This window comes from Hemiscyllium ocellatum, chromosome 2 (genome assembly GCF_020745735.1).
Source record: "Hemiscyllium ocellatum isolate sHemOce1 chromosome 2, sHemOce1.pat.X.cur, whole genome shotgun sequence".
In the NCBI taxonomy this organism is placed as follows: domain Eukaryota; kingdom Metazoa; phylum Chordata; class Chondrichthyes; order Orectolobiformes; family Hemiscylliidae; genus Hemiscyllium; species Hemiscyllium ocellatum.
This window is the reverse complement of record NC_083402.1, coordinates 69,435,105-69,459,647: the sequence shown is the minus strand read 5'-3', so window position 1 is coordinate 69,459,647 and position 24,543 is coordinate 69,435,105. Positions and strand designations below refer to the sequence as shown.

General features: G+C 40.7%; 1 protein-coding gene across 1 annotated transcript in view; it reads right to left on the bottom strand.

Moving 5' to 3' along the window:
• The window catches only part of LOC132823632 (aminopeptidase Q-like), a 133,187-nt gene that overhangs the window by 86,180 nt on the left and 22,464 nt on the right, over nt 1-24,543 (bottom strand). The window contains exons 2-4 of the mRNA XM_060837571.1: nt 15,785-15,927; nt 5,174-5,310; nt 1,707-1,833 (exon numbers count right to left, since the gene is read on the bottom strand). Coding sequence (XP_060693554.1) covers nt 1,707-1,833; nt 5,174-5,310; nt 15,785-15,927 — 407 coding nt within the window. The remainder of the gene's footprint in view (nt 1-1,706; nt 1,834-5,173; nt 5,311-15,784; nt 15,928-24,543) is intronic.

Here is a 24,543-nt window from a genome sequence, read left to right as displayed (position 1 = left end):
TCCACATGTGCGTGGTCATTGCATTGGCCACAAACACAGCTTTCTGGTAAAAAGTGCAAAAAGAAAGTCACGGGGGGCTACATTGGAAACATGCTTTAGGCCCTTTGATACACAAACAAAGAGATAAAAAGTTGAGGTCTTCTTTGCAAATCTGGTTTGTCCTGAGTTCGGCTGGCCTAGGTGTGCTTCATTTTCGAATACAGTGTCCAATCAGTCTATTCTGCAGGAATACAGTCACCAATCAGTCTATCCTGAAGGAATACAATCTTGGTACCGTCTAACCTGAAGGAATATGGTATCCATACTGTCTATCCAGTGCGGACTGCTACCCAGGATGCATGTTTAAAGAAATAATTACTTGTATGTGGAACCAGGAAGTGTAAGTGTTTCTCTCGACCCTACTATGGTGCTAAAGACTATTGTCAACTCCACCTTTGCTCCGTCCCTCCTAATGCATTTCACTTTCTCCTAAACACTCTCTTGCAATATTGGGATAACTGGTCTTGCATTTAGATCATTTGCTTCTGCCCAGGTCACATCAGCAAAACAATTTCTAAGGCAATAGCTTCAAACACACAGCAGAATCAAACAATCAGTATATAAGATTAAGAGATATTCTAATTGAGATATTTCAGATAAAGGGGAGGGAAATAATTTCATTCAAAGTCAGTAAAAGTTGGGAGAATTAGAAAACAGGTAGCTGATTGCCTGAAGTCAGAATTATGCCCTCTTCACGTATTGTAAGACTGGAATCATATTATCAGCCTCACTGGATTGGAGTAGCAGATACGCCCGCCAGGATTGGGGGTGGCATGGTGGCTCAGTGGTTAGCATTGCTGCCTCATAGTATCAAGGTCCCAGGTTCAATTCCAGCCTCAGGTGACTGTCTGTGTGGAGTTTGCACATTCTCCCCATGTCTGCATGGGTTTTCTCCAGATGCTCCAGTTTCCTCCCCAGGCCAGGTGAATTGGCCATGCTAAATTGCCCATAGTGCTAGGTGCATTAGTCAGGGGGAAATGGGTCTGGGTGGGTTACTCTTCAGAGGGTCAGTGTGGACTGGTTGGGTCAAAAGGCCTGTTTCCACACTGTAGGGAATCTAATCACACTTTCCCTGAAGGTCATTAGTGAACAAGTAGTGTGCTTCTGGCAATCCAGCAATTTTCATTGGCATTTTCTAGTGCTAGGCCACAAATGACTAGAATTATTTAATTCTATCTCCCAAATTGCTGTGATAGGATTAGAACTCCAAAGCAGTGTCCTTAAAGGTATATTCTAAAAGGAATGTATGAAGATACTGGTTGGTGTTACCGGCTACCATTTTAACCTCATCATATCAAACAAATAGCAGCCTCATAAGTGAGGAAAAAGTAGGGCCTGTTGAAATAATTTTGACCTCACTGTAATTTTAACAGAAAATTGGACAAATTGATCTATATCCTGGAGATATGTCCTGAAATGGCCCCCCAAAATTCTCCTTCTAATAATTACCTTCAAGTTAAAGCGTACAGCTTCTAATAGGAGTTCGATTTGACTAATTTGAATGTGATCTAGGCAATAGAATAGTGCAAATAATACACTTTACACAAAAACTTGGAATACTGAAGTAATTTTGTTTCTAAGATAGCTACATGGAAAGGTAGAAGACAATTTAGCTTATAGTACAATTGGCCTTAATCAGCTAAATAGAATAAGATTCCATACCTTACCTATTTTGGGGAGGGGATAATTCACATCATAATAGTTTTCAAAGTATGCGAGTATTGGGCCTGTAATATTTAATGCATATTCAGCTTCCCCATTTGATATGGCTGTTTTATTTGCCCACACACGAATCTGAAAAAAATAGTCAAATTGAGAACACAGCATTTCCGATATCTTTTGATTTCATAGTAAAACCAGTGCCAGTGTCTTGCTACAGTTTATGCAATGATACATTGTCTCCAGTAATTCATTTTCTACATTACAGAAGGGCCTACTCTTCAAAATTACTTATTTAGCTGTAAATCATTTGGACATTCTGAAGTTGTGAAAGACGCAATATTGCAGATATTATTAAGCACATGTATTATCTGCTGGTATTTGTACTGCACACACATCTCCACGCCTTCTAACATGCTTTGTCTTGGCTTGCAGCACACTCCATTTGAGAGGTTCTTAGCCAGCTACTTTGACACTTCCACTGATAGTGGATGCTGCATTCTAATAACTCTGAGTCAAAAAATTCCTCCTTATTGTCCTATTGGATATAATACTAATGAGCTTGTTTTGAGGAATTTTGTTTCTGGGTAATTCAACAAATAGAAACATTCTTGTCACTCTTGTAAAAGAGAATGGTTTTGAAAGGGCTAATGCTCGTGTTAGCTTGGCTCCACCTATTCCACTGATGTGAAAGTGCCTGTGTAGGACTGGGGTGGACAAAGTTAAAAATCACACAACACGAGGTTATAGTACAACAGCGCTGTTCCTTTGTCAAATAATTACCTGATGAAGCAGCAGTGCTCCGAAAGCTAGTACTTCCAAATAAACTTGTTGGCCTATAACCTGGCGTTGTGTGATTTTTAACTTTATTCTACTGAATACACACCTACAGTCTGTGGTGGAGACGAGCAGTTCCACTCCAGATTCAGAGACAGCAGGTGTATCAATACCAGCTCCAGAAGGTCCAAGTAATTATGCCTGACCAAATGCACTCATACTTATTCCTATCAAGCAACAAACCTTTTTGATAGCCAAGAACGGGGCCTCTTCTCTAATCACCGTATGGTGATGGTTGCTGTGCAACTAATCACAAGATGGCCTCAAGACAAGCAGAAGAGGATTGATGACATCAAACTACCTCAAACAACCCTTATCTAGTACCACCTATTGGTGGAGATGGCAAATACCACTGTTGCATTTACCTTGCCCAACATAGGCTGGAACGTTTTTCCACTGGATCATAGGAGATTGAGGGGTGACCTTATAGGCTTTATAAAGTCACAAGGGAAATATATATATATAAAAGGTGAATGGCTGGTGTCTTTTCCCTAGGGCAGAGGATTTCAGGACTAGAGGGCATATTTATAAGGTGAGAAGAGAAAAAACATGAGGGACAATTTGTTTACACAGAGAGTGGTTCGTTTATCGAATGAACATCCAGTGGTGGATGCAGGTTCAGTTACAACATTTAAAAGACATTTGGATAAGTACATGCATAAGAAGTACATGGGTCTGTTTTGTTGTTTCATGTCTCAATGTCTCAATGACTCTACATTCAGAATTTTAACAACTTCTATCAGGTCACCTCTAAGCATTGGAAAGATGTTGGGAAACTTGAAAAGATTCAGAGAAGATTTACAAGGATGCTGCCAGGGTTGGAGGATTTGAGCTATAGGGTGAGGCTGAACAGGCTGGGGCTGTTTTCCCTGGAGCGTCGGAGGCTGAGGAGTGACCTTCTAGAGGTTTACAAAATTATGAGGGGCATGGATAAGATAAATAGACAAAAGGCTTTTCCCTAGGGTGGGGGGAATCCAAAATTAGAAGGCATAGGTTTAGGGTGAGAGGGGAAAGATATAAAAGAGACCTAAGGGGCAACATTTTCACACAGAGGGTGGTATGTGTATGGAATGAGCTACTAGACGTAGTGGTGAAGGTTGGTACAATTGCAACATTTAAGAGGCATTTGGATGGGTATATGAATAGGATGGGTTTGGAGGGATATGGGCCGGGTGCTGGCAAGTGGGACGAGATTGGGTTGGGATATCTGGTCGGCATGGACAGGTTGGACTGAAGGGTCTGTTTCCACACTGTACATCTCTATGAATCTATGACTCTAAGCCTTGTCTATTCTGAAAAAAAAAGTCTCAACTTCCATCACTCAAAAGTTGAAATCTCTCAGTTCCTTGTAGATGTTTGTTGTACATTCAGACCTTTCTAATGAAGGATAGAATCAAGTTTTTAAATCACATCTTTTGTTACCACAGGTTACCTCAAATACTTAATGGTAAAATAAATAATTTTTAAGTACGATAACTTGTAATGTAGGAAACGTAGTAGTTGATTTGAGCACAGCAAAGTTGCGCAAACACGATGATGAATAGATAAAATGTCTTGTTAATGTTGATTGGAGCATTGACATTGGCTAGATTGTCAGGGAAAATAATTTTCCCTTCTTCAAATTTACATCCTGGAATCTTTCTGACCACTTAAAAGGGCAAATGGGGATTTGGCTTATGTAAAAAAAAATGGTACCTCCAACAACATCACATTTCCTCATGATTGCAGTGGATTATCAACTGAGATCCTTATGCTTTAGTCTCTGGAATAATTTCTGCGGTATGGAGAGCAGACTGTGCATAATCCTCCCAGAATTGCCTATGTTCCTATGCAAGTTTAATGTACTAAATTACTTTGATTTCCACACCTCAGGAATTAATCCTATGCCATTAGCTTTTTTATATTGCTCTTGGCCCACAAGTCTCATTCCTGATGAATGGCTTATGCCTGATACATCAACTTTCCTGCTCCTCGGATGCTGCCTGACCGGCTGTGCTTTTTCAGCACCACAGTCTTCAACTCTGATAGATATGTTGTCATGTAGAACACAACAGTTAACAATGACTGACAGTTAACTTGATTTCTCAGGGCAATGCCTTGACCAATGAACTAGCATTTGACTGTGCACCTGTTCTGTTAAGTTGAAATAGGGGCAGTGTATGTACATATTCATTTTATTATTGATTCAGGTAAATGTTGCCTAATTGCAAAAATACATTGAACATTGGCAATGAGTTGTGCGTTTTGTATGCAGAAGGTGGTTGGGTATAATCAGTAACCTGCTTGTTGTGAACATCCAATGGAATAAGATATTTGATTCTATGCTGCAAACTTTGAGATATACTACATATATATATATATATATCTGGCATCACACGATCATTGAAACTCAAATCACATTACTCATTTATGGTAGGCAGAGAATCTTTTTGTCTTGATGGTAATATCCTGTTAATGGCAAACATCACTAATATTGCTACTGTGTAGCTATCTTCACCTTTCAGAACACTTTACTATTTTATTTATTTTTAACTTGAATTAAATATGATATTATTAATCTACTAGAGATAACATTTCAGAAGGAAATTGTATGCATAAAGCTCGTAAAAATAATAAAGATTAAGAACTTGATAGTTACCTCTATGTCATTATAAGTTGTGCTAACGTAATCATAGTCAAAAATAACAAAAGCAATTGTATAGGTAGACATCTTCACAGTGGTGTTAAATGTTGTAACTTTCCATTTACCATCCTCGTCCAGTCTTTCAGAAACATCTAAAAATTCAAAACATTCAACTTAAATAGTTTCCCATTGCATTTTCACCACTACAAAAGTTTACATTACACAAACTCATGTCTTCGTACTTATGTGTTTAGTCACTGATAAAAATATTCCTTTCAAAGAAATGCCTGACTTTGCAGCAGATATATTGGAAAAAGGGATATTCTTATCTTCTGAAGAATTCACAGATGCTTAATCCAAAGCAGAAGTATGCTGATTGTAAATCAGCCAGTATTATAATGATTGATGTGAACTCACACACCAGATGTTGATACCTGAGAGAGAGAAGGTTGGGGAGGTGAAGATGAAGCATTAAAGATTATTCCGAGAACAGTGAGCATGTTCCAGATTTACCAGTTTAACAAGGCATTGTGCTGAAACCAGAAGTCCTGCCAGTGGTAACTTACAGATTGTGACTTACACAACAACAGGGACAGTGCAAATGTCACTATGATCACAGGATGGTTGAAGATTGCTAATGCACGCTCAATAGGAAAAAATACTAGGAATTAGGCTAATTCTTGTAAGGAAATATACAGTAAAATAACCAATTGGAAACAAAAGGAAAATGAATCAGTTTACTAAGAAGCAGTTTCTTTATTACTATAATGAGCAGAACATATGGTTACATTCAATTGTGCCGTCTGCTGTTAATACTTTGCTTGGAATTCATTTTTCTGCTGAAGTTAAATTATTATAATTTGATCCGCTGACTCAGTTTGTTACCATTCGAGTGCAGAACACAAGATTTTTCAATAATGCAGGCATCTCTATACAATGTACTTGGCACACTATTACGTTCATGGTTTTTAATGGCGCCTGTTTTATTTATGAAATGAAAATCATTGGAAAACTGAACATCGGCTGGCAGCAATCACCTCATATACAGAAACAGGCACCTACTCTTACATCATACCCTGGAATAGTGAAGTGACTTCTTGAAATTCTTTGTGGTTTCAACATTAATGAGGAAACTTTAATTCCTGTCTTATGTTTTATCGTGCTTTCATTAGGAGAAAGTGAGGACTGCAGATGCTGGAGATCAGAGCTGAAAATGTGTTACTGGAAAAGCGCAGCAGGTCAGGCAGCATCCAATGAGCAAGAGAATTGTCGTTTCGGGCATGAGCCCTTCTTCAGGAATGAGGAAAGTGTGCCACGCACGCTAAGATAAAAAGTAGGGAGGAGGGACTTGGGGGAGGGGCGTTGGAAATGCAATAGGTGGAAGGAGGTTAAGGTGAGGGTGATAGGCTGGAGTGGGGGTGGGCGCGGAGAGGTCAGGAAGAAGATTGCAGGTTAGGAAGGTGGTGCTGAGTTCGAGGGTTGGGACTGAGACAAGGTGGGGGGAGGGGAAATGAGGAAACTGGAGAAATCTGAGTTCATCCCTTGTGGTTGGAGGGTTCCTAGGCGGAAGATGAGGTGCTCTTCCTCCAGCCGTTGTGTTGCTATGGTCTGGCGATGGAGTAGTCCAAGGACCTGCATGTCCTTGGTGGAGTGGGAAGGGGAGTTGAAGTGTTGAGCCATGGGGTGGTTGTGTTGGTTGGTCCGGGTGTCCCAGAGGTGTTCTCTGAAACGTTCCGCAAGTAGGTGGCCTGTCTCCCCATTATAGATGACGCCAGATTGGGTGCGGCAGATGCAGTAAATGATGTGTGTGGAGGTGCAGGTGAATTTGTGGCGGATATGAAAGGATCCCTTGGGGCCTTGGAGGGACGTAAGGAGGGAGATATGGGCGCAAGTTTTTTATTTCGTCATGTTGCTATGGTCTCGTGATGGAGGAGTCGTGTTGCTATGGTCAGTGTTGCTATCGTCGGTTGCTATGATTTCAGTGAGTCCCTCTCTCACTGCACACACCAGGTCATCTCCTCTGCCCAGAAGTTCTTCAGAAACGTTCTCCCATCTTCAAACGGACCCCACCACCAGGGATATATTTCCCTCCCCTCCCCTCCCCTATCAGCGTTCCGAAAAGACCACTCCCTCTGTGACTCCTTCGTCAGGTCCGCAAACCCCCCACCACCCAACCTCCACTCCCGGCACCTTCCCCTGCAACCGCAAGAAATGCAAAACTTGTGCCCACACCTCCCCCCTTATTTTCCTTCAAGGCCCCAAGGGATCCTTCCATATCCGCCACAAATTCACCTGCACCTCCACACACATCATTTACTGCATCCGCTGCACCCGTTCTGGCCTCTTCTTTAATGGGGAGACAGGCCGCCTACTTGCGGAGCGTTTCAAAGAACACCTCTGGGACACCCAGACCAACCACCCCATGGCTCAACACTTCAACTCCCCCTTCCACTCCACCAAGGACATGCAGGTCCTTGGACTACTCCATCACCAGACCATAGCAACACGACGGCTGGAGGAAGAGAGTCTCATCTTCCGCCTAGGAACCCTCCAACCACAAGGGATGAACTCAGATTTCTCCAGTTTCCTCATTTCCTCTCCCCCCACCTTGTCTCAGTCCCAACCCTCGAACTCAGCACCACCTTCCTAACCTGCAATCTTCTTCCTGGCCTCTCTGCGTCCACCCCCACTCCAGCCTATCACTCTCACCTTAACCTCCTTCCACCTATCACATTTCCAACGCCCCTCCCCCCAAGTCCCTCCTCCCTACCTTTTATCTTAGCCTGCTTGGCACACTTTCCTCATTCCTGAAGAAGGGTTCATGCCCGATACGTGGATTCTGCTGCTCCTTGGATGCTGCCTGACCTGCTGCATTTTTCTAGCAACACATTTTCAACTTTGTGCTCTCATTAACCTTGTTCCTAAAACTGATGCTGCCTGATGAGGCATACTCTAATCTCCTATAATGAGTTTTCATGTACTCATATTTGGTTGGTGGACATACAGTAGCAGAAGACACAGCAACCTTTTGATGGCAGTAAGTTACCCACTTAAACATCATTGAACACCTAATCAAGCTCTCCTGACTTCATCATACTGATGCCAAACACAGAATGCTAGCAGTTTGGCAGTCTGTATGGTGAGAGAGGCAGAGTTTATGTGTCAAGTCTAGTGTGTCAAGTCTTCTTTAGAAGTGAAAGGTGTTGGAATTTTTAAAAAAATATACTTTTGATAGACATAGAGGAGAAGGAGGGAGGGCTCCCTGTGTACAGCCTTCCGATCTGCCTTCACCTCTGTCAAAAACATGTTTAAAAATTTCAACCTTTGAATTCTGAAGAACAATCATACTGGACTTGAAATGTTGACTGTTCCTTTCTCTAGATACTGTCAATCCTGTTAGTTTCTCAAGCATTCGCGGTGTTTGTGATTTTTGAGACGATTTGGAGCTCAGGTTGATGATAAGTATGTAAGTTTGCTCACTGAGTTTGAAGGTTTGCTTTCAGATGTTTCATGACCATCCTAGGTAACTCCACCTCACTGGAGACTCTCACTGATGATGCTACCTAGTATGGTGATGAAACATCTGAAAGCAAACCTTCCAGCTCAGCGAGCTAACTTACATACTTATTCACTGTGTTTGTTTCAGATTTGGTCTATAATGTCATCTTCATCCAAGAAAGTCACATGATTGCGCAAAACTCAAAGTAAAACTAACAAAATCTCTTGCTTGAAGGTATGGGTGTTTCACTTAAGTTAACAAATATTTCCTGATCTTCTAAACTGGAACTTGTTGATTTTCTTCAGTTGTGAAGTCCTACCAAGAGAAAACCATTGATTCACAAGCAAGGTCACAAAAGACATTTTAAAAGAAGTCACCATGACTACAGATATATTCAGCCCTCGTCATCTGCTTATTTACCATCAGCATAATTGTGAAGTCAGCCCAAGAGTTCACTTCAAATTTTTTACCATTGTCTCATCTAGTCTGCCTTGCACGGTCCATGGGAGAGTGGCTCAGGAATGGTATTTGCATGTTTTGTTACCTGCAGAAAGTCTGTGCCCCTATCCTTCGTGGAAAACAAGGATTGAGTGTAAACACAAGTTTAAATGCATAGAAAAACTCATGTCTCTCCCTAATCCAGAATCCAAGAACACAAACTTGCAACACAGTCACAGAGTGATACAGTCATGCAACATGGAAACAAACCCATTGAGTATAGGAGTTGGGACATCATGTTGAAGTTGTACAAAATATTGATGAGGCTTCTTCTGGACTACTTATGTGCAGTTCTGGCCGCCCAGTTATAGGAAGAACCTTTTTCAATTGGTGGGTTCAGAAAAGATTTGCCAGGATGTTGCTTGGAATGGAAGGTTTGAATTAAAAGTAAAATGGAAAGACTGGGACTTTATTTCATTGGAGCATGGTAAAATCATGACGGGCATAGAAAAGATGAATGACAAGTGTCGTTTCCCTGGGGCGGGGGTGAGTTGAAAACTAAGATATATACTTTTAATGTGAGAGAAAGATTTAAAAAGGACATGTGAGACACCTTTTTACAACGAGAGTGGTTGATGTGTGGAATGAACTGCTAGAGAAAGTGGTGGATGCAGATCATGTTACAACGTTTAAAAGACATTTGGATAAGTTCATGAATAGGAAAGATTTGGAAGGAAAAGGGCCAAATGCAGGCAAAGGGGGCTAGTTTAGTTTGGGCAGGCGGTCATTATGGACTGGTTGGATTGGAAGGTCTATTTCCATGCTGAATGACTCTAAGACTCTATAACTAGTCCATGCTGACCAGGTATCCGAAACTGAACTGGTCCAATTTGTCTGTGTTTGGCTTATAGTCCTCTAAATCTTTCATATTCATATACCTGACCAAATGTCTTTTAAATGTTTGAGTTGTACCTTCCTCTACCACTTCCTCTGGCAGCTCATTCCTGCCACACATCACCTTCTATGTGAAAAAGTTACCCCCAAAGTCCCTTTCAAATCTTTCTCCTATGCCTCTAGCTTTGGATTCACCTACTCTTGGAAAAATACCTTTGCAATTCACCTTATCTATGCCTCTCATGATCTTATAAATCTCTACAAAGTCATCCTTCAGTCTCTGACACTCCAGGCAAGAAAGTTCATCCTCACCTTATACCTAAAAATCCTCCAGTCTTGGCAACATACTTATAAATTTATTTGTATCTTTTAAGATTTAACAACATCCTTCCTATAGCAGGGCGACCAGAGCTGTACACTGTATCCTACAAGTGGCCTCACCATTATCTTGTACAGCTGCAACATGTCATCCCAACTCCAATACTAAATGCTCTGACAAATGAAGGCAAGCGTGTCTTCTTCATCCCCTGTCTACCTATGACACCACTTTCAAGGAACTATAAACCTGCATCCCCATGTCTCTCTGTTCAACAACAGTCCTCAGGTTTCTACCATTAACTGTATACATCTTTCCCTGGTTTGCCTTACCAAAATGTAACACCTTGCATTTATCTAAATTTAATTCCATCTGCCACTTCTCAGTCCAATACTCATCTGACCAAGATTACTCTTAGATAATCTTCACAGTTCATTATACCACTAATTTTGAAGTCATCCTCAAATTTAAATAGATTATGTTTTAAAAATACATAAGTCACACAGTTTACAATACAATGAATACAATGGACGAAATAGCCTCTTTCTCTATGATCATTCTATGAGTCTGTGCTTCTGAGATTTAGTGGGAAAACAGTGATATGAGGAAAGATTGGAATGGCTCATATATACTTTTAGTAAAAAGTGAGGTCTGCAGATGCTGGAGATCAGAGCTGAAAATGTATTGCTGGTTAAAGCGCAGCAGGTCAGGCAGCATCCAAGGAACAGGAAATTCGACGTTTCCGAAACATCGAATTTCCTGTTTCTTGGATGCTGCCTGACCTGCTGCGCTTTAACCAGCAACACATTTTCAGCTCATATATACTTTTAACACAGTTGTAATCATAAAGAAGGGTTACTTACTTCAACCTTATTCTTGGAGATTATCTTCCTTCAGGAATAGATGCATTTATTTTATGAAATTATTTATAATTTTATAAATCTTGGTTTATAAATCTTGGCATGGTCATATCGAGCCAAAGTGGTCTGATACATTACAAGTTGGAGAGTGTGGTGCTGGAAAAGCACAGCAGGTCAGGCAGCATCCGAGGAGCAGGCGAATCAACATTTTGGGCATAAGCCCTTCATCCTGATACATTACAAGGTTCTGGGATGGGTACTACTTTGAAAGGATTTATATTTATAAGAAAACAAGAGATAAGAAGCATTAACATTGGCTACAAATGGAGATTATTTTATTGATGAGAATGCTTCATTCAATTATTGAGTTCTGGTGCGCCTGGTAATCATTAGCAAGAAGCCTTCCAATTGGAAAGCCTCCGAAGCTGGGTGGCACAGTGGCTAACACTGCTACCTCACAGCACTAGGGATCTGGATTTGCTTCCCCTCGGGTGAATGTTCTGCGGAGGGTTTGCATATTCTCCCAGTGTCTGCGTGAGTTTTCTCCAGGATCTGCAGTTTCCTCCTGCAGTCCAAAGGTGTGCAAGTTAAGTGGATTGCCCATATTGTCCAGGGATGTGCAGGCTAAGTGAATTAACCACGGGAAGTGCAGGGTTACAGGAGGGGTGGGTCTGGGTGGGATGCTCTTTGGAAGGCCAGTGTGGACTCAATGGGCCGAATGGCTTGCCACCACAATGTAGGAATTCTATGATCCCAAGGTCTTCTGCCTCAAAATCAGTTGTGGTGATCTTTCTAAGTAATCTCATGTTCAAACCATTTTGTACTGCCAAGTTGTGCAGAGTATATTGACCAAAACCAAAATGTCTGAGCAAATTCTGGAGAATTGAGGAGAAACCCCATGTGGAATTCCTTACATCTAGTCAAAAGTGTTTGGCACAGTCAAAAAGTTCTGAAAGTTAAGGACATTCAGTGTTATGCGCAAGGATTTTACATGGATGTCAACAATTATATTCTGCACTTTTGGATAAAACTAGAAAGCTCTATTTGGCTGTGGGCTGGCATTCATGCCAAACTGAATGAACCAATAATGAAGATATTGATTAAATGGATGAATGTCCTGATGACATTTTGGATCATATTTGACGGAGACATCTTAAGATTTGTTAGTGTTGTAAAAGGTCAGAGCTATTGTCGTATTTACTATCAATGGCAGAATTCACTGGTAGCTGCTGTTGTTTGAAGATCTTTCTGGGAAAGTCATGGGAAAAGCTTTCCTAGTGCCTTCCTGACTCTTCATTAAGGTTTTTGTATGGTCCATGTAGCTTTCAGGGAATTCTTTAGGGAAATGTTGAATGTGTTTAGACACATTTTGATTCTCCTTTCCCTAGTACTGCATGTTCTTATTGCATGTGAGGATGGAGAAGTCTAATAACCTTGTCACAGATCCTCAGGCTATCAGAGACAAGATCAGTTCCATCTTGTAATCCAAAAAAAACCTACAATATCTCTCTTCAAAGTCCAGTAATCACTCCTCATCATTGAATCTTACAGTGAGGAAGAGGCCCTTTGGCCCATCAAGTCTATATGGTCAAAAGTATACTACTACCTACGCTAGTCCCACTTTCCCAGATTTGGCCCATAGCCTTGAATGTTATGACATGTCAAGTGCTCATCCAAGTATGTTTAAAAGTTGTGAGGTTTCCTGCCTCAAGTGCTCTTCCAGGCAGTGTATTCCAGACCCCTACCACCTTCTGGGTGAAGAGGTTCTTCCTCATATCCCATCTAAATCTCCTGTCTTTCACTTTAATTATTAACCCTTCAACTAAGTGGAACAGCTGCTTTCTCTTCACCCTATCCATGCCTCTCATAATCTTATACACCTCTACCATGCTCCCCCCTCAGCATTCTCTACTCCAAAGAAAACAATCCATGCTCATCCAGCCTCTCTTCTGAAATAGCTGAAAAACCCCATTTGAGGAAACATCCTTTGAACCCCCTCCAGTGCAATCACATCCTTCCTGTAGTGTGGTGACCAGAACTGCACAAATATTCAGCTGTGCCTATGCAAAGTTCTCTACAGCTCCAAAATGACCTCCCTGCACTTATAATCTATGCCGTGACTGATAAAGGCAGAAGTCCCCTGTATGCCTTCTTCACCACCCTATTAACCTGTCCTGCCACTTTCAGAGATCTGTGGACAAGCATCCCCGGATCCCTCTGTTCCTCTGAGCTTCCTAGTGTCTTGCCATTCATTAAGTGCTCCTTTGTCTTGTTCCTTTTTCCAAACAACATCACCTCACACTTATCAATGTTATATTCCACATCCTGGCAATTAGTTTACCTCAATTGACTTGATTGTTGGTTTTAAGAGCAATGTGATGCCAACAGTGTGGGATCAATTCCCATCACCAGCTTGAGGTTACCATGAAGGACTCTCCTTCTCAACCTCTTCCGTCACCTGAGATCTGGTAGCCCTCAGATTAAATCACCACCGATCGCTTCTTTCTAAAGAGAGAGCAGCCCCTATGGTCTGGTAAGACTATGGCGACACAATACAATTCAATATGATTAATCCACTTACATTCTTCTGTAAATAAGATCTTCTTCCTTACTATAACCAGTCAGCAAAATTGTTGTATTATCCAAATGTTTAGTTATTATCTTCCACCTCACTCTCATCTACATCATTTATGAATATCACAAACAATAAGGGACCCAGCTTTGATCCCTATAGTGTATCACTGCACACTGAGCTCCAATCACACAAATAATTGTCTCCCACCACCCTCTGTTTCCTACCACTAAGCTAATTTTGGATTCATCTTGCCAACTTACCCTAGTGTCTATTTAAATGTTTTGCCATTTATTCAGGAATTACGTTTGAGGAGGAGACAACGTGAAAATACTGAGCAGAGGAAAAACAGGTATAGAGGATGTCTAAGGTCTGCTCGTCCAATTATTCAGTCCCATTGCATCTTTGCTCATGCGATAATGGTGTAGCTGGCTAGGTTAGGATTTATTGCCCATTTCTAATTGCTCAGAGGGCAGTGAAGAGCCAACCACATGCCCAATACATATAAAGCAAACCAGGTATGGACGGCAGATTTCCTAACCTAAGGGGTTACCTAAAACTAGATGGATTTTTACAACAATTGACAAATGTTTGCATTGTCATCATTGGACCTGATTTTTAACAGATTCTAATTTCACCATCTGCCATAGTGGAATTCAAATACATTTCACCAGATATCAGCTTTGGTTAATACTATGAGGTGACTGCCACCTCTTTCCCCACAAGATAGAGCTTATTGCAGATATATTCTAACCAACCTGTTCGAGGATCGAAAAGTAAGTGAGATTTGAACCTGGGCTTTCTGGCTCAGAGGTAGGGAATAATACCACAATAGCTGAGGAGACCCCGTCCTACATCCAACAATGGCTTATTTAATTGCAGCACTGCCCTTAATAACAAAAGCTTAATTTAGTAACAACATGATTCATATTACATGGTGGATCAGGCTTTTCATGTGAGTGTCGTGGGTAAAAGTGTGTCTTTGCAAATCAGTCCAATAACCATAATTCTACATCCATGGAAGGTCATCACAACATTCACTATGTATTTCTATGATTATATGAGTTCTTTCTTGTATTAAGCGAAAAACATGTCAGGGATAGATAGGATAGATCAAGTGAATCCTTAGAAGAGTGTAAAGGCAGAAGGAGTACACTTAAGAGGGAAATCAGGAAGGCAAAAAAGGGAGATGAGATAGTTTTGACAAATAGAATTAAGGAGAATCCAAAGGTTTTTATAAATACATTAAGGACAAAAGGCTAACTAGTGAGTGAATAGGGCCCCTCAAAGAACAGCAAGGCAGCCTTTGTGTGGTGCCACAGGAGTTGCCAAAGGAAGTGGTGAAGGCCAGTACAGTTGCAACATTTAAGAGACATCTGGATAGGTATATGAATAGGAAGGGTTTAGAAGGATATGGGCCAAATGCTAGCAAATGGGACTAGATTAGGTTGGGATATCTGGTCGATAAAAGTGAGGACTGCAGATTCTGGAGATTAGAGTCGAGAGTGTGGTGCTGGAAAAGCACAGCAAAAGGCCTTCATCAGGAATGAGGCTGGAAGCCTCAAGGGTGGAGAGATAAATGGGAGGGAGGTAGGGCTAGGTGGGAGGTAGCTGAGAGTGCAATATGTGGATGGAGGTGGGGTAATGGCGATAGGTCAGATGGGAGTGTGAAATGGACAGGTGGGAAGGAAGATCGACAGATGGGACAAGTCATGAGGGGAGTGCTGAACTGAAAGGTTGAAATGGGATAAGGTTGGGGGAAGGGAAATGAGGAACATGGTGAAACTGGGATATCCGGTTGGCATGAACGAGTTGAACTGAGGGGTCTGTTTCCATGCTGTACATCTCTATGACTCTATGACTCTATAAGGAGACAGAAATTTATTCAAATGAATAAATGCTACAATAATCTTGTTGTGCATTGCAGACATACTAGCACAAATACAAAATGACAGCTACAGAATGTTGCTCTGATTAGTTGCCAATGGTATGGTTTATTAAATGAAACCAGATTGCTTTTAGAATAATGACTTATTATCTGACTCACCAATTGCTGGCATATTAGAAATTGCTACAAACTCGGGGCGGTTCACAAGCCTGATGTCAAAAGTTGCCTTCATAGCGGGTTCATCAAAACATGGGAAAACTGACCGGGCAAATGTTGGTTCCAACAATGATGCAATGATAGGTCTGATTGGAGGAAAAAACATACAAACTTATTATTTATTTTTCATTTCAGTCTAAAAAAGCAAAAACATGGAAGTTGAGAACCATTCAGATTATACAGTTCTCAGAGCATTATTTACAATGAGGGCAAAAGTTTTGGATTCCTTCCCAGAAGAGAATCAGTTCGTGCTTTCAGTATTAACCATATCAAAGAAGCTAGCATTGAAGATCTAAGACCCCTCAAGAGAGGCCTCTTGGTTCAAGATCGGTCAAAAGAATCAACGGATATGGTCTGTTCAAAAATCAAGGGTCATTAGTTTATTGAATTAAGGTACCTTGACGCAATTCTATCCAGCAACACAGAGATTGAAGCTTCTGTGTTCCGTGGTGAAGTTGCGCAATTACATCTGAAAATTACAAATTATTTATATGTTTTTTAAGAAATAGTTCAGTCTTAATTACAAGAAAGACCAATCACATATAATAAGGTGACATGATTGAAGACAGGCTAATCCAATGGTATTCTTTGGAAAAGATAGCTTATTTATGAAAATTGTCATGCCATGTATCAGTTCAAGGTTAGTTCAAATGGTCAATTTATGTGCCAGTATTAATTTTATGAAAACTCTATTATCCTCTTATCTTTGAGTTTCAGCTTAATTCTGCAAATCAGCAGTGCAGGCTCACAGGCTGTATAGTGTGTAGTATTCTTTTTAAATCGTGAAAACATTTTGTGGTAAATAAAAATTTACATATACTTGTTGCCTAAATTCAAATTTTAGATCTTCAGTATAACAGAAGAATACCACATTCTCTTGAGTTTTAGTTGGTGTTCAAATTTTGGATCCTCTTTGTCCCTTTTGGTCATTCTATGACCACATCATAAAGGCATGGATCAACTTAATCAAATTCAAAAAGACTGCCATACTTCCTCTTCCTCCAAAGGGGAATCAAGGGCAGGCAATGGTGTTTCCTTATCATGATTTAAGTAATGAAGAAGCATTTTCTGGGTGGAACCAATATTGTCAATAATACACTTAATTATACCAATTAAAACAATAGCCCCATACATAGCCATATTAATTAGCCAGTTGTACCATGAGCTAAAACCCAAATCTCCCCATCCCACACCTTCATTCATTTGGTTGACAAAAGTGTGCATATTGTCAATATGTCTAGTAATGTTTTCGATAAGATCAGTAACCCCCATTATGCATTTTCCTTTAACTGTAGTGCAAAATCTACCTTCCTTCGGTTTTATTGGGCAAATAAGTGCAATTCTGAAAGCATGTCCCTAATTTCTATTAAGGCAGCACTTGTGTCATTTCACAAAATCATGAGTCCACAAATGATATAATTATGGTCTAGATGACTAATAATTCCTAAGGACTCTCCTAATGAAAGAACACTAAGAGCTGCATATGCCAATGAGTGTGTCTTACTTCTTGATATGGCTTTTGGATTCTTCCATTCTGCACAGAAGTCAGGAGAAACTGGATGTTTAAAAGGGGAATTATGATCTTGTTGCCAGGTAATTGGTCAGGGAACAGGAGTTGGAAATAGTGTTCCTACAGCTACGGCACAAGGAGTACTTGCTCTATTCAGAACAAGGTAGTTAGTTGCCTTATTATTACTGAAAAAAATAAAATCCAGGTTTAGCATAGGTAATAGAGGGGCCTTCCCAGTAAGAAGCGGGCCTATCTTTGTGACTTCCTGGGGTATGTGGATAATCCATAAATACATAATTTGGCCCTGGGTATTGAGGGTGAAAATCATCTAATCTAATGAGGCGAGTTTCTTGATAAGAACCATGGTCAACATCCTAAAATTGTTCAACCCATCCAATAATTGGGAAAATATTAGTGCCATTAGGGGTATCATAATGAAGGTGGTGTTGTTACTCTCTCCACATAGAGTTAGAATTCCAGTGGTAATAGGGATACATTTTTCATTAAAGCATACACATGAGATGCAAGGTCTTTCAGAAAAGCAGTGACAACTAATACATTTAATCATATTTTAGGTACTCTTACATAAGTGCACCCCCATCCCTTACCATTGCAGTAATTTGGATAGGATATTGTGGATTTATAGGAGGAAGTCCATAAACAAGTAGCAGGTGGGGATAGGTAATAACTAAAAACATATTACGTCCTGTAAATACTTTAGTTCTATTCCAAACCCCTATGTTAGGATTTGGAAGGATAAAATGGGTCAGGGAGTCTCTTACTGAAGTAAAGGCGAAACAAATTACTTCATCCTCTCCAAAAATTTTATTATGGTTTTTAGAAACATCCCCCCTTTGTCTTTTTTACTATGTAATCTATCTGAAAGTGGACAAGGCTTACTAGGAATACCCATAGTGCAAATGTAATCAAACTGGTACACAACACCTTTAGAGGGTAAAGACCATTTGGACTTGTTCTGTAAATGAATTGTTAATTTTTTTATACAGTTGACCACTGCAAAAGTCATTCTTGGCAACATTCAGTCTTTCGACACACAAGGACATCTTGCTGGCATAGTTGGTACACAGTCTCTGTTTGCTCAGGATCGCAACGTCCCTTCTTGTACACCAATGCTGGCAATGCCAAGTCCACACAGCTGGTCAAGTTCGATCTTTATCATCTCCCCCCTTGCAAGGTTGGAGACCGCTAAGTGTCCATTGTAATAAAGTATAAACTATTTCCTAGTTGTATATAAGTATATACAATATACATATATTCAATTAAAATAGGCAGCAGCAAAGAAGTAACACAAACTAATCTAGTAGAGGTCATCCATATTCTGGTTTGCAGGAGTACCTTATTTGAGGCCGTAATTTGTGCTCTTCAGCAGGCTAGAACCCTAAGAGCAATTTTGAAATAAATAATTCTCAAATTAATCAAACTCAAATAGCCCACTGGAGTAAAGATATTGCCCATACTGGCAAAAATCTCATTCATTTTAAATTCTGCACTAGAGATTCCCTTCCTACCCATTATTTTCTTATTTTATATGGAAAAGCCCAGACATGGGCGAATTAAGCAAACCTATTCTTATAAATCCAGCATTGCTAGGATGCAATACTCGTTGAAGTTTTTCTACTAAAAAAATCTATATTATCTAAAATTTAGATTAGTTCTGCAATATATTGTATTCTGTTTTTTTAAAAAAATCATCAACATTGTGCCCAATTAAATGGCCTAATCTACAGCGTCAGTTAACAGTAATTAGAATTAAGTGTAGGAACCGAATGGTAATTTTGAGCAGAAAAGTTGGTAATGAATATTGGCTGGAGGACAATGCTGTCCCCAAATAATGGTAACAAAGCTTCCAAACCACACTGAATTTTTTCTAATATTGAGCTAAACCTAGAATTTAGATATTGGTATAATCTTAAAATTATAAACCATCACTGTTCAGTATTAAATATCTAAGTGAAGATAATAGCTCAGCTAGACACTCCTTCTTAGATCTAACAGCCCAATGCAAAAATAAATCAAATCAACCTGTGTGTATTCGTATAAGCTCCATTCACAAAGCAAAGATATTTAGGCTTAGCGTCCATGTATGAAATCAAATCACTTGATAATTCAGTCAGTAGTATATTGTAGTATAAAGTGCCTGTAATTATTTCAGAAATGGAAATTTGTAAATTACTTCCAAATTTCAAAGCACTATTGAAAACAATCCAAACACCAAACTCGTATGAAAACAGTCAGTAAGCAACAGAGAAATCATCCTCTACATTGTGAATTGGTACTGAACTGACAGTCACATTCCCCCGTGATTTTTGCACCTTACCCAGGTCTGGCATACCCGTCCTTATACTGTGTCTAACCGGGTTTTGCTCGGGACACAATGGGATCAGAAGTTTGGGGCATATGGCTGCCTGCTTGGCAGCTGCATATACTTGTGTAAAAAGTGAGGTATGCAGATGCTGGAGATCAGAGCTGAAAATGTGTTGCTGGTTAAAGCACAGCAGGTTAGGCAGCATCCAAGGAACAGCCCTGATGAAGGGCTCTGGCCCGAAACATCGAAGATTCCCTTGAACTCAGCACCGCCCTCCTAACCTGCAATCCTCTTCCTGACCTCTCCGCTCCACCCCACTCCAGCCTATCACCCTCACCTTGACCTCCTTCCACCTATCACATCTCCATCGCCCCTCCCCCAAGTCCCTCCTCCCTACCTTTTATCTTAGCCTGCCTGGCACCCTCTCCTCATTCCTGATGAAGGGCTCTGGCCCGAAACGTCGAATTTCCTGTTCCTTGGATGCTGCCTAACCTGCTATGCTTTAACCAGCAACACATTTTCAGCTGCATATACTTGCCCATTACTTTATAAACAGTATCAGCCTGAGCCAAACATCTTGATAATCTTCAGATTGATTGAACAAAATAGCCTTACTATAATGCTGCCCCCTTCGGGGGTTAAAAATGTTCAATGTTCCCACAAGGCTTCAAAATCGTGGATCATATTAAAAGCACAATGAAGAGTCAGTGTATATTAGTAGATTTTCTTTTTGATAGGATGAAAGCAGGTCAATCCCAATGTCAGCTCCGAGGTAACATTAAAGACACGTTACTACTACCCATTGGCCACATTTCAACAGTTAAAGCAAGGGCCAGGCATTTGCCCCTGGGTTTTTTGATGTTTTGTTGCCAGTCTCAAAAGTGAAATGCTGGGGCCTGCCTGTCCCCATTTTCAGGGTCTCCTCAGGAAAAGGTTGTCCAGCAGTGGTCATTGGGTAGGTACATGACATAGGTTCCGCCCCAGTGGGTATCCTGGATCCAATCAACCCTATTAGGGCTGGCATACAGCATTTGGGATCGAGAGGAAGCTGAATATAGTTTGTTTTACCTGTAACTTGCATCGTGCTTCAGTCCGGTTCTGGCCATCCAAATATAAAACCACCGCTCACCTCATTTGCGACTGGAAATTTCTGGACTGGTTCGTAATATTGGTCTGGATCATGTCAGTAACTCCAGGCAGAAAACATTACAAAAGCATAGGGTTAAATAAAGGTAAAAGAGCTGCTTGATTATTGTTCAATTGTTTGTCACTTCCATCAGACAGATAGGCGCATCTTTCAGTCTTGTATTTGTATTCAGGCTACTCTTGGAATCACACTTGGACATATTGAGCAAATTTGGCCTGTTTGGTCTTGCAGTCAGAGGCATGCTTCATTAACATAACTCTAGTTCCTGGGATGGGACCGGGTTTAGGACGGCGCAGGTCATTCATTTCCGTGATATCGACTATGAAGACTGGATACTTCATTTTCAAAAAAAGGGAAAGTTTCAACAAGTGGATGGTTTAAATTAAGGCTGGGGACAATTAGGAGATGATTAGATTCCCTACAGTGTGGAAACAGGCCCAACAAGTCCACATCGATCCTACAAAGAATAACCCACCTAAACCCATTTCACTCTGACTAATGCACCTAGCACTATGGGCATTTTAGCATGGCAAATACACCTGACCTGCACATCTTTGGACTGTGGGAAGAAACTGGAGCATCCGGAGGAAACCCACACAGACACAGAGAGAATGTGCAAACTCCACTCAGACAGTCATCCAAGGTTGGCATTAAACCCAGGACCCTGGCACTGTGAGGTAGCAGCGCTAACCACTGAGCAAACGGGCTTAGCAGGTAAGCAGGAACAAAATCCCAATTCTCAAAAAGGGTCAGTATGCCAGACATAGATTCTACTCGGAATCCCGAGTCTAAGTTTTTTTATTTTACAGTATTGTTGTTTTCACCTTGTTTATATATTCCTCAACCTTAGTGGCCTTATATTGTTTTCTCATGTCATTTCTAATTTTTTTTATACACATATACACCCATTCACAGTCACCTCCCCAGCTTTTGGGAGTTTCTTCTGCCATATGTATATCTATCCCTATCCCCCAATCTTATGCAGAATTTCTTCAACTGGCCAGTAATGTAGCTTTCCATTCATTAACTAACAATGAATTAATGCAGTCATGTTTTAAGTTAACCATGAATCAATATGGCAGGTCACTGACAATGTGGGAAGGAATCCTGCCAATTAATTTTGACTTGGGCTAATCTTTAGAGTCCTAAAGATGTACAGCACGGAAACAGACCCTTTGGTCCAACCCGTCCATGCCGACCAGATATCCCAACCCAATCTAGTCCCATCTGCCAGCACCCGGCCCATATCCCTCCAAACCTTTCCTATTCATATCCTATTTATCAAACTTTCTGTTCAAAGAATTCTCACTAGCTTCGCTTACGTGCTGAATGGAAGTGCCTTTTCCTTATTTGTGATGAACCTTAGAATATTTGGAAACAAGGGTGATTTAACGGTGGTGGTTAATTGGTGAAAAAATGCCACAAGTGATTTGGTGATGGAAAATGTAGGACACAGAAGCCAACTATTGGTCAGTGGCTAAAAAGAATGCCTGTGGGACTTCCTTCATTCCTTGAGCCAAGCATAAATGAAACATAGTACATGTGTGACCAGTTTTCTTAAACTAGTTGTTAGTGTTCTTTTCACACACTCAGGATTGTTGTGTAAACTCTGTACAGTCAGGAAATCCCATATAACAGTAGTGATTATAAATAGAGTGCATTAAAGTTATGCTGCAAGTCAATAACTATCCTGATTAGATCATTGTTCATTGTATATTGACTAAAGTTGCAAGGGAGCCAAATGCTGCTATTTTTGGTCCTGAGAAGTATCTAATCTATCTTAAGTGCAACTGAAAAGCAAAGTATCTTAAAAGTTGAATAATAATCTAAGAAATATATTTTATATTGCCAGTGTGAGCTGGCTGCACAATGATGGTTAGCTCAATTGGCTGGACAGCGAGTTTGAAACGCAGAGTGACTCCAACAGTGTTATTTCCTGCATTGGCTGAGGTTGCCAAGAAGGTCCTGCCTTCTCTACCTTGCCCTTTGCCTGAATTGTAGTGACCCTTAGGTTAAACACACACCTGTCACCTTTCTGTAATAGAAAGAAAATGTTCTGCTTACCAAACAGTTGAGTAACATGGTGTAAGAATTTCAGTGCCTATGTGGTGCCAGATATATAGACCAATGCTTTCTTCATCGAATCAGGTATATTTTATTGGTAAAACATTGAGCCCTGGGCCTTGGAGGAAGAAAGAACATGTACACATATTGTTCTTGTTTCAACTAAACAAAATAGGTGATGTTCATTCTCTTCTTCAGTCCTCAGGACAATGTCTTGACTAATCAAGTCTGCCTGGTTAAATTCAAACAGAACTTGGCAGAAATTTGCACCTTCCACCCCACCAACCTCTGGATACAACACATCATCCTCAGCCATTTCTGCCACCTACAAACAGACCTCACCACCAGAGATATATTTCCCTCCCCACCCCTATCGGCATTCCACAGAGACCATTCCCTCTGCAACTCCTTTGTTAGGTCCATGTCCCCTACCAACCTACCCTCCACTTCCAACACCTTTCTTTGCCACCGCAAGTGGTGTAAAACCTGTGCCCACACCTCCACCCTCACTTCCATCCAAGGCCCCAAAAGATCCTTCCACATCCAGCAGAGATTTTCTTGCACCTCCACACACATCATCTGCCATGTGCATTGCTGTGGTCTCCTCTACACTGGGGAAATAGGATGCCAACTTGCAGAATGTTTCAGAGATTATCTCTGGGACACACACAGTTGAAGTGTGGCTGAACACTTCAACTCCCACTCCCATTCTGCCAGGGAATTGCAAGTCCTGGGTTTCTTCTTTCACCAAATTCTAGACACCCAATGCCTGGAGCAAGAACGTCTCATCTTCCGCCTTGGGTCCCTCCAACCACCTGGGATCAATGTTGATTTCGCCAGTTTCCTCATCACCCCTCCCTCCACAATATCCCAGATCCAACACTCCACAACTCGGATCTGCCCTGTTGAACTATCATGCCCTCCAACTTCTTTCCCACCTGTTCTCTCCAACTTCTACTCCAACCTATCACGCCCCCCCCGCACCTTCGTCTACCTCACGCCTTCCCAATAGCTATCTAGCATCTTTCAAAGAATGAAAAGCCAGCCTATTTTTGCAGATTGAAATAATATGATCAAGTTATTGTATTTTTAAATAATCACTCTTTGAAACTGCATTATTATCTTTTAATGGTTGCTCCTTCACACACATAGATACATGTCAAATTGCCACCAGACCCTTTAGTGTGACACTCTCCATACTCTGTGCACTTTTTGCTGTGCACACATAATATATGGGAAAAAGGTAAAGTTATCATAATTGTACCGGATTATAGCACTGATCTCTCATTAGCGAGAGACAACTAGTTATGTTTAACCTGGGGGTCACCATGCCTCAGCTGAAGACAGGGACAGAGAAAGAGAATCATTCCTGAGAAACTTAGCCAGTGCAGAAATTGATCCCACGCTGTTGGTATCACTGCATCACATACCAGCCATTCAGCCAACTGAGCCAATCAACTCTTCACCATTAATGCCTCCTAGTAATATTATTTTGACTTGTTACACAAACTATTACAAGCTTCTTTCTGTTATAGGCATGCTTTTTTTTAACATTACTTAAAAATTTAGAAAACTCTCAGAATTGTCAAAGTCTGATAACAAAAGAAATTATACTGTGCTCTTATGTAAATGCAGATAAAGCATCGTAAAATATA